The 18,229-nt window shown below is 59.9% G+C and overlaps 1 protein-coding gene across 2 annotated transcripts in view; it reads left to right on the top strand.

Moving 5' to 3' along the window:
• The window catches only part of GALNT9 (polypeptide N-acetylgalactosaminyltransferase 9), a 128,634-nt gene that overhangs the window by 76,565 nt on the left and 33,840 nt on the right, over positions 1 to 18,229 (top strand). For both annotated transcript variants that reach the window (XM_055096409.2, XM_063593233.1), the window contains exon 6: positions 2,994 to 3,111. In XM_055096409.2, the coding sequence (XP_054952384.1) occupies positions 2,994 to 3,111 (118 nt within the window). The remainder of the gene's footprint in view (positions 1 to 2,993; positions 3,112 to 18,229) is intronic.

Genomic DNA, 18,229 nt, shown 5'->3' with positions numbered 1-18,229 from the left:
TCCGGGGATGTGGGTCCCGACTCCACCCACACGGGCGGTGCCCACCGCCTCCTCGCCGTCTTACCTCGGCATGAGCTGAGCCTTTGTTGTTGTTGTTGTCGTTTGAGACGGAATCCCCTCTGTCACCCGGGCTGGCGTCATCTCAGTCCACTGCAATCTCCGCCTCCCAGGTTCAAGTGATTCTCCTGCCTCAGCCTCCCGAGTAGCTAGGATTACAGGTGCACACCACCACGCCTGGCTAATTTTTTGTATTTTTAGTAGAGATGGAGTTTCTTCATATTGGCCAGTCTGATCTTGAACTCCTGACCTCAGGTGATCTGCCTGCCTTGGCCTCCCAAAGTGCTGGGATTACAGGCGTGAGCCACTGTGCCCGGCCACGTTGGCTTTTCTTGTTATCAGGGTCTGTGGAAGATCAAAGCACTCAATGGGCCCTTGGTGAAGCTCATATGACATAAATCAACCACACTAAAGTGGGCACCTCTGCGGTGTTTCGACCATCACAGTGTTGTGCAGCCGCCACCTCCGTCTCGTTCCAAAGCATTGTCCTCCCTCCCCGTGGGGACCCCACACCCACGAGCCGCCACTCCCCGTTCCCCCTGCCCCAGCCCCTGCATCCACGAATCCACTTCCTGCCCCCGTGGACTTGCCTCTTCTGTTCCTTGCATGCGGACGGAGTCACACGGGGGGCAGCCTCTTGCACCTGGCTCCCTGCCCTCGGTGCCACGTTTCCAGGGTTCCTCCACGTCGCAGGCTGTCAGCCTCGCTCCTTCCACTGCAGAATTGCGGTCCACAGCCTGGACGGGCCACTCTCCATGTATCCACCTGTCCCTCTGTGGCTGCTGGGCTGAGTCGCTTCTGATGCTAACAAGAGGCGTCCGGCTGGACTAAGGCCTCAGAAGCTGAGAACTGGAGGGCAGGTGCGGGCGTCGGGCAGAGCAGCTCCAGCAGGCAGGGCCTGGGGCCTCCACCCTGCACCCCTGTGCCCCGCGTGTGGCGGAACCGCCCCGAGGGGAGGCTGTCTCCACAGTGACAGGCAGCCCCACGCGAGCCTGAGAACCCTCAGCCCGCCTTTTTCTGTAATCACAGCAGGCATTTCTCCGGCAGGTCAATCCAGTTCCAGCTGGTGCTGCCTCCCTTGCCTCGTGAGTTTATTTTAGAACTCTGAGCAATAATAAAAAAGACACTACCCGCTACAATAGATGTGGCAGAGAATCTGGCTCTTCACTTCATCAGAGATCACCCTGAAATGATTGTTGGTGTTAAGAAAACGGGAGAAATACCTGTTGTATATGATAAACTATAACTTACCCAATCAAAGGTTGCTATTAAAAATCAAGGGGGGTATTAAAATTTCATCACTGTTAGGTTTGTGGCCGAAATCTAATGACAGAACAAATTGGATCTTTGCACAAATAAAAGGACAATTGCTTTTTAATGCTCCTGCTATTCTTGGACAATTGATGGGCATTTATTTCTGACTGCTGAGTCTCTGGGGACAGAATTGCTTCCTTTAAATTATGACAGAGGCCAACTTTTTGCTGTTGTTTTTATGGAAGAACGCGTTGATACGCAGAGGAGGCCTGCAGGGCGGCCTTGGCCTTGACTGTGGCCGCGGGGGCCTTTGGCCGGCCTGCCGTGGCATCTGGGGATAGCGTGAGGCTTTGCTGCTTCCTCTGACAGCTCCTGAGGCCTCAGAAGAAATGAAGCTCTCCACGGACAAGGAAATTGTTTTGAGGCAAAATCTTTCAGCAAAGATGAGAAGTTCCTCCTTCCTTACAACACACAGACTCTGCCTGCTCCTTGCTGGAGATGTGATTTTCCTGCCTCTTATTCAATCCCCGCCACCTTCCAGACACCCAGTAGAAACCTGAGAGGGATGAGTGAATGAGCTCGCACGTCATGTGGCCCACAATGGCACACCAGCTTATCCTCCGGCTCCACTCTGCAGATCCTGCCTTCACCGCTCCGCGGATCCTGCCTTCACCGCTCCGCGGATCCTGCCTTCACCGCTCCGCGGATCCTGCCTTCACCGCTCCGCGGATCCTGCCTTCACCGCTCCGCGGATCCTGCCTTCACCGCTCCGCGGATCCTGCCTTCACCGCTCCGCGGATCCTGCCTTCACCACTGCCGTCCATGCAGCCTCTTCCCAGGGGATTTGCAGCACTGATGCACTCTCAGTACATATTAGAAAAAATATAACTAGCATACCAATGCATGATTTCACAGAGATGGGGCCAGGCTAAGTCGGCTGACGTTTTAGAATTATTACAGGAAGTATAGTACAGCTGGCAGTCTGTGGCACATAGCTGCACAGGCTGTGCACTCACAGCTCCAAGCTGCATCGTTCAGAATCTGTCATCAACAAGGTTCTGTGGAGTTGAGCAGTGCACAACCTATGCAACTGCCCATTGCAGTCCTGGCTCCTGATACACAGTTAGGATGAAGCATGGGGGAGGTGGGCAAGTGACTCACTCGAACTTGGGAAATGATGTTCAAGGCAACCACAGGGCTCCTTAGGTAAACTGATCTTTTTTCAGGGGAGAGGGGAGACAGGATCTCACTCTGTTGCCCAGGCTGGAGTGTAGTGGTGCAATACCAGCTCACTGCAGCCTCAACTTCCCAGGCTCCAGTGATCCTCCTGCCTCAGCCTCCCTAAGTGCTGGGATAACAGGCGTGAGCTACTGTGCCGGCCGATTGATCTTTTTTTAAACCTCCTACACTAAGCTGAATTGAATGCGGGTTCTGTCATCTGTTGGCATTCAGCATTTGGACGCTGTCTGGGCTGAGGGCTTGACCAGGCTCCAAGGGACTCAAGTCCTGGTGGCTGGAGGAGCAGCAGCCCCTCACCTTGAGCACAGGGACCTGAGTGCACAGGGAGGAGGCACTGGAGGGAGGGGGTGGTGGGGTCTTCCAGGCTTTCCTGGCTCATGGCCCAGCAGGCAGGGCTCAGGCCTGCACGGCGAGGTCCTCACGCCGCTGTCTCTGCCTCCCAGGACCCCAGCCATGATCGGCTGCTCCTTCGTAGTGGACCGCGAGTACTTCGGAGACATTGGGCTGCTGGACCCCGGCATGGAGGTGTACGGCGGCGAGAACGTAGAACTGGGCATGAGGGTGAGTGTGGCCACGGTGTCCAGGGACAGGGTGAGGGCGAGTGAGGCCGCGGCGTCCAGGGACGAGGTAAGGGCGAGTGTGGCTGCAGCGTCCGGGGACGGGGTGAGGGCGAGTGAGGCCGAGGCGTCCGGGGACGGGGTGAGGGCGAGTGTGGCTGCAGTGTCCGGGGACGGGGTGAGGGCGAGTGAGGCCGTGGCGTCTGGGGACGGGGTGAGGGCGAGTGAGGCTGCAGTGTCCGGGGACGGGGTGAGGGCGAGTGCAGCCATGGTCTAGGGACAGGGTGAGGTCCAGGGCTCCTGCTCAGGGCACTGAGGCCTCTCCAGAGCCTAGGCTGAGGCAGCTGGAAGCCAAGCTGGGCGGCCAAGGCCCCCGGCGTCCCTGAGCTGGAGTTGGGGACAGTGAGATGGGGCTACCCTGAGTCTTGCTAGAAGCTCAGTGGCAACATCACTGAGAAATTTTGTAGAATCACAAAAGATGGCATTTCCCATGTCTACTTTATTTTTCATGCCCTTTGTTTTGCTGTTTATGAATTGCCCCCAGGTGACAATGGATTGGGACCTTGGAAAAGTGGGTCCTTCGGCACAGAGGGTGGGTGTGAGGCTCTGAGCTGGGCCGGGCTTCTGCCTCCCGGGACCGTGTCCGTGTGAGGCTCTGAGCTCGGCCGGGCTTCTGCTTCTTAGGTTTTTATTTTGGAGGTTGCGGGTTTTTTATTTTGGAGGTTCATTTGGTTTCTTTTGTGTTTTGCCCATGGGGCTTCTATTCACAGAAAAGATTTAAGGCTAGTTTTAAAAATTTATATATAGTTTATTAAGTTACACCTTTCAAAACCTATGTGCTGTAAGCTTGCGGTTCACTTTAAAGATCGTACTATCATGGACACAAATTCAATCAATAAAACGGCCTCCTTCCCCATGGCCGCGATTGTTTAACTCAGGTTGGGCAGATTAAATAATACTGTGAGGCCGGGCACTGAGGCTCACGCCTGTAATCCCAACACTGTGGGAGGCAGAGGCGGGTAGATCATGAGGTCAGAAGTTCGAGACCAGCCTGACCAGTATGGTAAAACACTGCCTCTACTAAAAATACAAAAATTAACCAGGCGTGGTGGTGCACGCCTATAATCCCAGCTACTCAGGAGGCTGAGGCAGGAGAATCGCTTGAACCCAGGAGGCGGAAATTGCAGTGAGCTGAGATCGCATCACTGCACTCCAGCCTGGGTGACAGAGTGAGACTCCATTTCAAAAAATATATGATAAAATAAAATAAAATAATACCGTGAAACAGAATTCACTGCTTTTGTGCCTTAAAGTCCCTTGAGCCTTTTAAAAATGGCACTTACAAACAGTGTTTTATTTTCTTTTAATCACTTTGAATGCCTGATATCATACCAGAAATCCCCCTGACCAAGTGCTTTAAAATATCTAGTTTAATAAATTGAATTGAGACCAGATCTGTGAAGCATGTCAGGACTGTTTGCAGGTGCCTTTAATCCTCTCATCCTGTCCGATTTTAAATTGCACATCTAGAATCAATCCTCAATTACACATTTTTAAAATGGAAGCTGGAAGTTAATCTGGCAGGTTCTTTAATATTCTGACTTCTCTTAACTGCTGTGATTGTTAAACACCAGACCTCGGCGGGTCGGCCGTGGATTGAACGCACCCACGCAGGTGTCGGCTTCTCTCACCGTCTCCCCCGATGCTCACCCTGTGGGGCAGGAGACCAGGCCAGCAGTCAGGGGCCTAAGAAAGCCGAGGCCCTCAGAGGGACGGAACGCACCGCAGAGACGAGGAGGACAGCCTGGGGAGGGTGCCGGGGACCGGCAGTGCGCAGCCACCACCGAGGCCGAAGAGCGAGGGAGGATGGGACCCCTGGGGTGGAGGGCACCCAGCAGATGTGGTCCTGGGGACAGAGCCACCGTCAGTGAAAGACAAGTCGCCTCAGCAGGAAGGGCCCAGGGGAGAAACACGCCCACCTCCCCTCCAAACAAAATCGGCTCCCGTGGGCCAAACCCAGCTGCAGTGAGAGGAGGTCCCAGGAGGCTGGGTCGTGGGTGCATCCCAGGCTCAGGCTCAGAGCAAAGCCGGGACGACAGCGAACCTGTGTGGTGGGCGAGGGTCAGCAGGCTGGGCTGGGGGTGTGGGTGCCGGACCACGGAGGACCCCGGCTGGGCGAGGGTCAGCAGGCCGGGCTGGGGGTGTGGGTGCCGGACCACAGAGGGCCCTGGCTGGGCGAGGGTCAGCAGGCTGGGCTGGGGGTGTGGGTGCCGGACCACGGAGGGCCCCGGCTGGGCGAGGGTCAGCAGGCCGGGCTGGGGGTGTGGGTGCCGGACCACGGAGGGCCCTGGCTGGGCGAGGGTCATCAGGCCGGGCTGGGGGTGTGGGTGCCGGACCACAGAGGGCCCTGGCTGGGCGAGGGTCATCAGGCCGGGCTGGGGGTGTGGCTGCCGGACCACAGAGGGCCCTGGCTGCAGCCATTGGAGAGCTTCCCTCCCGTCTCCATGACACAGGGGCCTTTCTTTTTTTTAAGACAGAGTCTTACTCTGTTGCCCAGGCTGGAGTGCAGTGGCACGATCTCTGCTCACTGCAACCTCCGCCTCCCGGGTTCAAGTGATTCTCCTGCTTCAGCCTCCCGAGTAGGTGGCACTACAGGCACATGCCACCATGCCCGGCTAATTTTTGTACTTTTAGTAGAGACGAGGTTTCACCATGTTGATCAGGCTGGTCTCAAACTCCTGAGCTCAGGTGATCTGCCCGCCTCTGCTTCCCACAGTGCTGGGATTCCAGGTGTGAACCACCACGCCTGGCTGACATAGGGGCCTTTCTGATGGCCTGACTCCTCCGCGGGGCAGGGGAGCCTGTGTCACCGCGGGTTCTGTCTTTCACCTTCATCCCCTGACAAGGCACAGCTGTGGCCGCGCCCAGCGTTTGCTCCACTCCCTGACCTCCCTGCCCTCCCTGCCACCTCTCCCCCGACCTCTCCCCCTGACCTCTCTCCCGTCCTGGGGGCTTGAAAGTTTTCACCTTGGTGTCCTGTCTGGCGGTCAGAGGTTGCTCTACGGTGGGAGACAGGCTGAGAACCAGAACCCAGTTCTCCTGGTGAGGGACAGGCGACTCACCTGTCCCCATCACCACGCCCCCGTCCAGCCCCATCACCACGCCCCCCGACCAGCCCCATCACCACGCCCCCCGTCCAGCCCCATCACCACGTCCCCCCGTCCAGCCCCATCACCACGCCCCCATCCAGCCACATCACCACGCCCCCATCCAGCCCCATCACCACGCCCCCCGTCCAGCCCCATCACCACGCCCCCGTCCAGCCCCATCACCATGCTGCCCGTCCAGCCACATCACCACGCCCACCCGTCCATCCCCATCACCACGCCCCCGTCCAGCCCCATCACCATGCTGCCCGTCCAGCCACATCACCACGCCCACCCGTCCATCCCCATCACCACGCCCCCGTCCAGCCCCATCACCACGCCCCCGTCCAGCCCCATCACCACACCCCCCCATCCAGCCACATCACCACGCCCCCGTCCATCCCCATCACCACGCCCCCCGGTACAGCCCCATCAACACGCCCCCATCCAGCCCCATCACCACGCCCCCCGTCCAGCCCCATCACCACGCCCCCATCCAGCCCCATCACCACGCCCCCATCCAGCCACATCACCACGCCCCCCATCCAGCCACATCACCACGCCCCCATCCAGCCACATCACCACGCCCCCCCGTCCAGCCCCATCACCACGCCCCCCCGTCCAGCCACATCACCACGCCCCCCCGTCCAGCCCCATCACCACGCCCCCCCGTCCAGCCCCATCACCACGCCCCCCCGTCCAGCCCCATCACCACGCCCCCCCGTCCAGCCCCATCACCACGCCCCCCCGTCCAGCCCCATCACCACGCCCCCCCGTCCAGCCCCATCACCACGCCCCACCGTCCAGCCCCATCACCACGCCCCCCCGTCCAGCCCCATCACCACGCCCCCCCGTCCAGCCCCATCACCACGCCCCCCCGTCCAGCCCCATCACCACGCCCCCCGGTACAGCCCCATCAACACGCCCCCATCCAGCCCCATCACCACGCCCCCCGTCCAGCCCCATCACCACGCCCCCATCCAGCCCCATCACCACGCCCCCATCCAGCCACATCACCACGCCCCCCATCCAGCCACATCACCACGCCCCCATCCAGCCACATCACCACGCCCCCCCGTCCAGCCCCATCACCACGCCCCCCTGTCCAGCCCCATCACCACGCCCCCCCGTCCAGCCCCATCACCACGCCCCCCCGTCCAGCCCCATCACCACGCCCCCCCGTCCAGCCCCATCACCACGCCCCCCCGTCCAGCCCCATCACCACGCCCCCCCGTCCAGCCCCATCACCACGCCCCCCCGTCCAGCCCCATCACCACGCCCCCCCGTCCAGCCCCATCACCACGCCCCCCCGTCCAGCCCCATCACCACGCCCCCCCGTCCAGCCCCATCACCACGCCCCCCCGTCCAGCCCCATCACCACGCCCCCCCCGTCCAGCCCCATCACCACGCCCCACCGTCCAGCCCCATCACCACGCCCCCCCGTCCAGCCCCATCACCACGCCCCCATCCAGCCCCATCACCACGCCCCCGTCCAGCCCCATCACCACGCCCCCCCGTCCAGCCCCATCACCACGCCCCCATCCAGCCCCATCACCACGCCCCCGTCCAGCCCCATCACCACGCCCCCCATCCAGCCACATCACCACGCCCCCATCCAGCCCCATCACCACGCCCCCCCGTCCAGCCCCATCACCACGCCCCCCCCGTCCAGCCCCATCACCACGCCCCCCGTCCAGCCCCATCACCACGCCCCCCCGTCCAGCCCCATCACCACGCCCCCCCCGTCCAGCCCCATCACCACGCCCCCCCGTCCAGCCCCATCACCACACCCCCATCCAGCCCCATCACCACATCCCCCGTCTAGCCCCAGCCCTGCCGGGCCCTCAGATGCTGACCACCGCTTTCCAGACCCCCAGCTCCTTCCCTCCTCCCACCTTGTGCGCTTGGCCCATGGAGGCACCTCAGGCTGTCTTGGCCCGTGGAGGCACCACAGGTTGTCGGAAGCTGCACCATGGTCCGAGTGGCCGGCCCGAGGCCGCACTCTGCCGGTGTCGAGAACTCCACGTTGCCGCCCCTGAGGTTGCACTGCCCCCGTCTGTCCCCATGCCCCTAACCACACATCCCTAAAGCTTCCCTTCATTAACATCTTTCCTGTTGAGCCCAGTAGGGTGAACTTTCTTTCTTGTGGGGTGTGGCGGACACGGGACTCTTCCAAAAAATATTTAGGATGCAAAGCTGGCAAGAGACGGTGATTGATGGGTGATTGGCTGGTGATTGATGGGTGATTGACGGGTGGGCTGGGACAGCGGCTGATTCCCAGTCCCCAGGCAGGCAGGGCCTTCATAGGGACAGAATGCCAGCCGGTGCGTGGTGGCATGTTGGGGAGAGCCACGATGGACACGTGGAGTTCAGTGGCCCCGGGACAGCCAGGTGGGGCTCACAGTTGGGGTTAAAGCCTGAGAGGCAGAGTGGGGGCTATGCAGAAGCAGTTTGAGGGGATGACAGAGGCGGGAGAAATAGAAATAGAACTGGGGTCTCCTGGGAGCCAGACGAAGAGACGTGGTGTCTGGAGGGAAGGACCAACAACACCAGAGCTGCCCCTACGAACCCAACTTCGTTTCCCCAAAGAGTGGATGCCCTGACCTTCAGGTCTGCCAGGTGGGGCCCCCACCAGAGAGAGAGAGCTCCGGAGGATGGGGAGGACTGGGGCCCCCACCAGAGAGAGCTCCGGAGGACGGGGAGGACTGGGGCCCCCACCAGAGAGAGCTCCGGAGGACGGGGAGGACTGGACACTGAGGCCACTGGGGGCCCTGACGGACCCCCGGGAAGGGTGTGTGGTGTGTGTGTAAATGGGTATAGGGAGGGCCCCGGGAAGGGTGCGTGGCATGTGTGTAAATATGTATAGATCATACTGCACATTCCAATTCTGCTGGTGATCAGGTTCTGGTAACTTGCCAGGAAACAGAAGGGTTCCAGCAAGATAAGGTAAATTATAAACAGAATAAAAGAGGAAGAAAAACACGGCAGAGAGTGAAGAGGAGCAGGTCCGAGGCCCATAGAGCACAGCCGAGCCCCGGGGCCACGCACGGAGCCACAGCCGAGCCCCGGGGCCACGCACGGAGCCCACAGCCGAGCCCCGGGGCCACGCACGGAGCCACAGCCGAGCCCCGGGGCCACGCCAGGCCCGCAGCAGCACTGCCAGCGACTGGAGTGAGTGCCGCCCGGGGTCCGAGCTGGGCACGGCTATTCTTGCTCCGTTCTGAGGGCTGGTTCTGAGGCCATGTCTGCGCTGAACAAGTGGAGGCTGGAAGCCAAAGGGTCCCTTTCACCAGCCACCTGGCCAGCATGGGGTGTACAGTGGGGTCTCCCTGCAGCCCTGGAGTCTGCCGGCCAGAGGCCAGAGCCAGGCCGGGGCTACAGGGAGGGGCACGGTGACCCCCAGCCCGATGGCGGCGCCTGACTTGGTCGTATTCCAGATCCCTGACCTGTAGGGCGACCACCCCACTCAACCCCGCCATTTAGAGAGGAGATTCCTCTCAAGCAACGTCCCCTAAATACGCTTGTTCTCAGTGGAGTAACTGTTGAATATTAAACAGCAATGATTTAAGACCACACATCCTGATAGGCCCCAAGGGGAGCAGTTCTATAAACTGCCCAAGGACTGTGGATCTTCCTGTGTTTAGAGCGGCGGGCCCGGGTGGGGGAGCCACTCTTCACCTCTGATCACTCCTCTCCCCAGACACCAGACAGCCTAGCAGCTCCCAGGCAGGCGGCTGCGTGAGGCCAGGCCCCTCACAAGAAATGATTCCCCTCTCTCTGCGTCTCTCTCTGTGGTCTGTCTCTCTGTGTCACTTTATCTCCTTGTCTCTTCCTCTCTTTGTCTCTCTCAGTTTTTCTGTGTCTCTTTATCTCTGTCTCTGCATCTGTCTCTGCCTCCCAGTCTCTGCCTCATTCTCTCCATGTCTCTGTCTCTATCTCTCCCAGTCTTTTTGTCTCTCTGTGTCTCTTTGTCTCAGTCTGTCTGTATCTCTGTCTCTTTGTCTCTCTGTCTCTCTCTGTCTCTGACTCTGTCTCTCTGTCTCTCAGTCTCTCAGTGTGTGTGTCTCTCTCTGTCTCTCTGTGTCTCTGTCTCTGTGTCTCTCTGTCTCTCTCTGTCTCTGACTGTCTCTGACTCTGTCTCTCTGTCTCTCAGTGTGTGTGTCTCTCTCTGTCTCTCTGTATCTCTGCCTCTTTGTCTCTCTGTCTCTCTCTGCCTCTCTGTCTCTGACTCTGTCTCTCTGTCTCTCAGTCTCTCAGTGTGTCTCTCTTTCTGTCTCTGTGTCTCTGTCTCTGTGTCTCTCTGTCTCTGTCTCTGACTCTGTCTCTGACTGTGTCTCTCTGTATCTCAGTCTCTCAGTGTATGTGTCTCTCTCTCTGTCTCTCTGTGTCTCTTTCTCTGTCTCTGTGTCTCTCTGTCTCTCTCTCTCTGCCTGTCCCCCACCCCCACACAGCTCCTGGGTTCTGACAGATGTCAATGCTGTGTGGCCCCCACCCCCACATGAAGATAAAAAATTATCCCTCATCCTGAAAAGTACCCCTGTTCTCTTCTAAGCTTTCTGATTATTTCAAGAGGAAAATCTAGGCCAGGTTCTAGAGCACCTCTGATGCTGAACAGTCTCACCTTTCAAGCGGCCGTCAGATGACAAAGCCTTCCAGACTGTGGTATCCAACCACTTTAACTGCGGTGTGTATTTTATTGTATTTATTTGTACAGTTATCTCTCATTTTTGGCAAGAGATAATGGTCCTCTCCTAAGGCAGTGATAAAGAGTTTACTGTTAAAATTCATGCAGTTATCCTTTGGGTGGATTTAAAGACGTGTGTTAGGTAAATGGTAGCACGTCCCTGGGCGGGTGGCCTGCAGATGAGGGGGCGGAGGAATCAGGCTGTCATTCTCCTGGCCCCTCCCACAGCCCTGGGGAGGAGCTGAGGCCCAGAGAGGCTGAGTGACCTGCCCAGGGCCAAGCAGCAGATGGATGTGAGACTCACACTCAGGCCTGCCCACCTTTGCCTTCCACTGGCCAGGTGCAGGTCAGCCAGGCCAGGAGTCCCCATCCCTAGGGCAGCCCCTCCCCATGCCACGGCCCCGCCCTCTGGCCTGTCCTGGGCATCTGCAAAACCATGGTCTCTCTGGCACCAGCAGTGGCACAATGTCCAGGAGACCTTGACACCGTGTCGCCCCTGCGGCTGCTGCCCCGGCCTCCACTCCCCCTTACAGGAAGCCGTAGTAGGGTTATGAGTGCGCCGTCTCCACGTCCCCCTGCCCGGCCCCTCCTGAAGCCTCCCATCCAGCTCTGTCCCCCTCGCCAGTGACCCCAGAGCTACCTGCAAAGGGGAGTCCTCGGTCTCCGCCGTGAGGGACCCAGCAGCCGGCCGTGTCCCTTACGGGCTCTGGGATGACGCCCCCTCTCTCCCCTCTCTCCTGGGTCCTGGGCAGCCCCTGCCCGCGTCCTTAGCCTTGGAGGCATCAGCCAGGCTCGTTGCTGTAAGGTCATGACTGTGTCCTTCAAGCCACCGAGCTGTGGAATTCGTGGCGGACGGCAGCCACAGGAAACACACGTGACCTCCACCTGACCTTGGCTCACCCACTCCAGAGTCCTTGCCTGGCTCCCCGTCTGCTGGGGTCACAGATGTTTCCTGAGGGCCTGGGTCTAGGCCGCACGCTGGGGAGAGGTAGAGGCCCTGAAGCTAGAGGGCAGCAGGGGCAGGCCTGGCGCGGGGGTCCCTCATGCAGAGGTTTTGGGTCACATGCCACAGATGGAGGGTTCCACCCCCCAGCCTCCACCACAGGCCTGGCAGATGCCTCTCCGCTTGGGTCAAGCGCTGTCCTGTGCTTGCGTCCATGCCACGTGGTGAGGCTGCGTCAGGCCCCACCAATTCTGCACAGGTGGCCCAGAACTGAGCACATATTTCCTTTGCCTGAGCAGAAGGGAGGGGACCCCGTCCCCCACCCACCACCCACCACACTGGGCATCTCCTGCAGAGGCAGCTGTGGGCAGGTGTGTGGTGTGAGCGGGTGTGTGGTGTGAGCAGTTACTGGCAGGTGTTAGCAGGTGTCAGCAGGTATATGCAGTTGTGAGTAGGCGTAGGTAGGTACAGGCAGCTGTATGCAGGTGTCAGCAGGTGTGGGCAGCTGTGTGCAGGTGTAAACAGGTATGGGCAGGTGTGAGCAGCAGTGAACAGGTAAAAGCAGGTGTCAGAAGGTGTAGGCAGGTGTTTGGGCAGGTGTGAGCACCTGTGTACGGTATAAGCAGATGTCAGAAGGTGTAGGCAGGTGCAGGCAGCTGTGAGCAGGTTTGGGCAGGTGTGAGCAGCTGTGAACTGGTGTGGATGGGTGTGAGCAGGTGTGGACAGGTATGAACAGGTGTGGACGGGTGTGATCAGGTGGCCTGGGGCAGCTGAGGGTACACGGCAGATACAGGAGCTCCACGTGAAGGCAGCCAGACTCCAGGTCAGGACACAGCCAACCAGCCCTGGGTCCCACGCTGCCTGCACAGCCTCAGCAGCCACAGTCCCGAGAGACCTGGCCGCTCCACACTGGGGTCAGGGCAGCCCTGGGCTCCCGGAGAGATGGAGGAGAAGTCCAGTGGAGAAGAGGACCTGGGCGGAATCCCATGGGCCATGGAGCACCCGGAGAGATCCAGGATACGAGGGTTACCAGATGGGATGAGGACAAGAACAGCTGTGAGGCCTGTGGGAGGAAGCCAGGCTGCGGCAGGCTGCGGGAGGCCACACGACCAGCGCCCACAGGGCTTTCCCGTCCCGATGCCACAAAGACCACAGCCAAACCAACCCTGGGAAAACGGGCATGAGGGGCCGCCATGCCCAGGATAGACCACAGGGATCACCACTGACTTGAAATTGGGGGCACAGCAAGACTTAGACGCGGGAGACCCCCAGGAGGCGTGGCTGGCAGAGGCCAGGCTCGATGCCCCGAAACCTTACACCTCGCGAGGCCGGGCGATCTTCGGGATGGCTTTGGTTTTCGCTGATTATTTTAACCAGGTACAGATAAGGGTGGGCTCTTGAAGGAAATCAAAGTGCAAGTTTGGAGCTTGAAAGGAAAGATAGAAGAAAGGAAAGAAGGTGGGAAGGAAGGAAGGGGAGAGGGCTGGGGGAGGGAGAGACGCCATCCCCCCACGTCTGTGATGATTTTGCAGAGCTGACTCCCTGGCAGCCGTGATGACAGGTGCTGTGGGGCCTCAGGGAGCTCCGCAGACGCTGTGGGGTCTTCCCCTCCGGTTCCGAGGCCCCCTGCAGAGACACCAGGCCTGGAGCCCGCAGCCCCCACACTGGATGTGGCTCCCTCGGCCCCGACCCAGGCCCACCGCGACCCCCACTCCAGGGCCATGGCCCCCACCCACTCCCCGCCAGCTGCCTGTCCTGCTGGAGCTTGGAGGCGGCTGGCCAAGGATTTACGGGGCTGTCATTGCTGATTTATTCACGAGATCGATGCCTGGGGGAGGGAGGCTGGCATTTGCTTGTATTTGAAAGGCCCATCTGACCTTGAACTCCAGCCCAGGGGATCTTCTGCCCTGTCCCGAGGGTTGAACTCCAGCCCGGGGGACCCTCCTGCCCTGTCCCGAGGGTTGAACTCCAGCCCGGGGGACCCTCCTGCCCTGTCCCGAGGGTTGAACTCCAGCCCGGGGGACCCTCCTGCCCTGTCCCGAGGGGCTGGCCGCCAGGGCCACTGGGGGCTGAGCAACTGGCTCTGGCTGCTGTGGGGTGGGTGGCAGGGCAGGGTCTCCCCCTTCCCCAACTCCACGCTGACCACCCTGGAGGGGCACTTCAAGGGGGTTTGGAAAGAGGTCGGGTACCTTTCTCCACCTCTGAGCTGTGCCCCAGCTTCCTTCTCTTCTGAGCTCCAGTTCCCGCAGCCGGTGCCCCCCAACACTCTCTCCCTCTGCTCTCTCCTCCTGTCCACCTCTCCTCTAGGACCCTGGGTTCAAATCTTGGCTCTATCCCACACAGTTTGTTTGGAAGCTGCCTGATTCCCAGTCTCCGGGTCCCAGCTCCAATGACCACACCATGCACAGCGCCCACCGCAACCGGCTCCTCACTCCTCCTCCAGCACTGTCCTCTGCCCCACACACTCTGAGCTTGTGGGCCAGCTCCACGCTGTCCCTCTCGCCCCATCGAGTGTGTGGCACTAGGGGCTCCACGCTGTCTCCTCTCTCGCCCCATCAAGTGTGTGGCACTAGGGGCTCCACGCTGTCCCTCTCACCCCATCGAGTGTGTGGCACTAGAGACTCCATGCTGTCCCTCTCGCCCCATCGAGTGTGTGGCACTAGGGGCTCCACACTGTCCCTCTCGCCCCATCGAGTGTGTGGCACTAGGGGCTCCACGCTGTCCCTCTCGCCCCATTGAGTGTGTGGCACTAGGGGCTCCACGCTGTCTCCTCTCTCACCCCATCGAGTGTGTGGCACTAGGGGCTCCACGCTGTCTCCTCTCTCACCCCATTGAGTGTGTGGCACTAGGGGCTCCACGCTGTCTCTCTCACCCCATTGAGTGTGTGGCACTAGGGGCTCCACGCTGTCTCCTCTCTCACCCCATTGAGTGTGTGGCACTAGAGACTCCACGCTGTCTCCTCTGTCACCCCATTGAGTGTGTGGCAGTAGGGTGAGTCTCTGTCACTACTTTTCCAGTGCCCAGAAGAGTGTGAGGCTCAGCAGAGTCTCACCAAGACGTCCTGAATGGAGGTTGGGAGCCCTGCAGTGGCCTGTGGTGTGGTCTGCCTGTAATGAGCTCAAGGGAGGCTGAAACACCAACAAAATAAATCGATCCATTAACCTGGACTGTTACCCCGTTAACACATACCTCAGCCTCCAGTGTGGCTATCACACGTCAGCCAGCCCCTCCCTGCCAAAATATGCCGTGTCCCAGCTACAGGAGGACCAGGCCTCACCCTTCTGATTTAAGGGCTGCGGGGAAGAGGTCCTGCCCGGGCAGCCTTCTCATCCACTCTGTGAGGACTCCCCCGCCACGAGGGCCAGGCGGCACGGCCTTGGCAGTGGACAGATTAACAGGACTCCCCCGCCATGAGGGCCAGGCGGCGCGGCCTTGGCAGTGGACGGATTAAAGGGCTCCCCAGCCCGGGTGGGTTATGGGGCTTTTTCTATGCCCATGGATCTGGCAGCGAACGCCAGGTGCCCGTAGACCCACCAAACCCCCCCGCAGTTGGTTTGTACCCCAGCTCCTTTTGCCTTGTAGGAGATCACCCCATAATTTAGTGGCTTAAAGTGACTGTTTCATTTTGCTCACAATCTTGTGGGTCAGGAACTCGGGAAGGCGGATGCTGTCCTGTGCGGCGGCCCCCATCACAAGGCTCACAGGCAGGACGTCCAGCAAGGGGCACGCACACACATGGCAGGGGGTGCGTGGACTCCGGAGGGTTCAGCTGGGGCAGGTGGCTGTGCGCGGCCTCTCCACAGCTGGGCTTCCTGGTGGTACGTGAATTTTGGTGGCCCAGGCTGGAGTTACGATGCCCTCTGTGCCCCGCCTTGGATGACCCTGTGGCGACTGTTGATGGACGCAGCCACACGCCCGCCCAGGTTCAAGGGGGCGGCACCGGGACCCAGGTCAGCCTGGCAGAAGGGTCCGGGAATGTGCATTCTTTGTGTATTTCACTGTTCTTTGCTTGTTCAGCAGAGTGAGGTGGCTGAGATTGGGGCTGAGAGCCTGTGACTCCACCACCGACGGACGGTGACCTTGGGCAAGCTCCTAGCTTCTCCCAGCCCCGGCTTCCTCATCGGAGAAAGGATTCCTTTATTAGGATTAAATCAGTGAACACCTGTGGTGCCCTGAACCCCGTGCCTGGCACTGAGTTGGTGCTTCACAGATGCCGGTGACCATGATTTCCTTCTCGCCTGGGACTCAGGGAGAGGCTGGTGGCTTCCCAGCTAAGCTTGCCAACCGTGCCAGCCGTGTGGCCCGAGAAGGGTGGGGACGGCCCCGCTGAGGCACAGGCGGCCTCTCTCCCAGCCCCATCCCCGTCATGCGTGCTCGTGAGAGCAGGACTTACTCGCAGGCTGTGCCTGCGAGTGTGGCCCTGGGGCCTGCCGCGGGGTGTGGTCGGTGTCTGGGGCATTAGTGAATGAACAGATAAGTCATCTGGATAGTCTCTCCATAAAGTGCTCGTGCCAGGGCAGGACGGGTGGGGCGTCAAAGGGAAGCGAGTTATTCATTGGCTGAACAGACTCCTGAGTGAGCTCAGGTGCTGGAGGCTGCTCTGGGTTCAGGTTCCACAGAGAGCAAAGCAGACAAAGCGTGCGCCTCGTGGGGCTTGCCTCCGGTGACCCTGGGCGAGATGGGGCGTGGGCTCCACCTGCGGTGGAGAGGCCTAAGTGGGGAGAAGACCAGGGAACGGTGCACGGAGCGGCCACCTGTGAGCCAGGACGGAGGAGCAGAGGCAGCTGCAGGGAACAGTGTTCCAGCAGAGGGATTGGCAAGGGCAAAGGCTCTGCGGCCCTGAGACTGGTACGTGTCCAGGGGAGGGCGGCCCCCTGCCCCATGCACTGGCACAGGTGTGTGCCCCAGGACCACGTGGCCGTGTGTTCTGCCCCTGGCTCCTGTGCACCCATGTCTAACCCGTCCACACCAGCGGCCTCTCTGATCAATTCAGCCCAATTAGAGCAGTAATTCTCCCGTCTTGGGGCCAATTTACATTTCTGCGACGGTAGAAATGCCAGCTGCTCGTCTTCTAATGAGGAAAGTCCTAGAGCCAGTTAGAGGAAAATGAGTCCATCGCGTCTATTAGGCTTAATAAAGGTCAGGACGGAATCAAGTGTGAGAGTCGGGCCAGGAAAGCCGTCTGCAGAGCGGAAGTTGGAAATGGTTTGCTCTCTGTCTTGAAACGCTCGGACGTGCTGCTCCTCGGGTGTTACAGGAAAATCTCCTCTTGCACACAGAAGGCACCTCCTGGACCCTGGACCCTCGAGACCCCACTCCGCTGGGGGGCTGTGTGAGCATCAGAACGTCTGGGGCCGGGGCGGGGGTGGCTTTTGCAATTCTCCAAGGGGGTGGGTTCCTTCAAGATCCTGTTAATAAGCCCTGTCTCGCCAGAGGCAAAGAGGTATCACCCTTCCTCTGGGGAGGGAGCGAGGAGGTGCTGACCGGCCACCCCGCCACCCACACTCAGGGAAAGGGAGTGCCGGGGTCAGAGGGACGCTGGGGAGGGACACCGGGAGGGACGCCGGGGAGGGATGCTGGGGTCAGAAGGACGCCGGGGAGGGAAGCGGGGGGTGTCTCCTTTCTGCATGAGTGGAGGGCAGAGGGAGAGGCTGGAGAGAGACTGAAGCCCTGTTCTTGTTCTCTAGAGCTGCTTTGTCCAAGGGCTTGTTCCAGCCACAGGTGGTTGGTGCCCCCCCCCCGCCACCCCTGCTGGGGCAGCACATGGCGTCCTCACCAAGTCTGGCACCGCCACTCCCCAGCAGACCACAGAGCAGGCTGTAGCTACAAGACGGGCCCCTCACCTGCCCACAGCCCCTGCTCAACCTCAGCAGGCCAACCAGGCCTCCAGGCTGCAGGGAGGAGACAGATGGGGAAACCGAGGCTCGGAGCAAGAAGGTGTGGGGACGAGGAGGTCTCTGTCCATTTGCACATCCCTGTGGGGAAGCCCCGCTGAGCACGAGGGGTCTTCAGAAGACCCCTCCACGTTGCCTTTGGACCCTGCCTCTGCCCATTAACCAGCGGGGCTGCCTCCGTACCCTGAGCCTCAGTTTCCCCATCTGTCACTAAGGATGACAATACGACTACACCCCTGGGGCTCTTTCAGGATTAAACGCAGTGGGGCTCTCAGTGCCTGGGATACAGCAAGCATGCAATAAATGCTAATTTTCATCACGTGCAGACATTCCTTAAACACCATTTTTCTTTTCTTTAGAAAAGCTGTTTTAGATGTAAAAGCACTGGATATAAGTTAACTAGAACAAAATAAAAATCACCCACAATTCTGCCTCTGTCCGGGCCGAGATGTGCA

The sequence above is a fragment of the Pan paniscus genome, chromosome 10 (genome assembly GCF_029289425.2).
Source record: "Pan paniscus chromosome 10, NHGRI_mPanPan1-v2.0_pri, whole genome shotgun sequence".
In the NCBI taxonomy this organism is placed as follows: Eukaryota; Metazoa; Chordata; class Mammalia; order Primates; family Hominidae; genus Pan; species Pan paniscus.
Note: the sequence above shows the minus strand (reverse complement) of the source record. Positions and strands in the feature narration are given on the sequence as shown.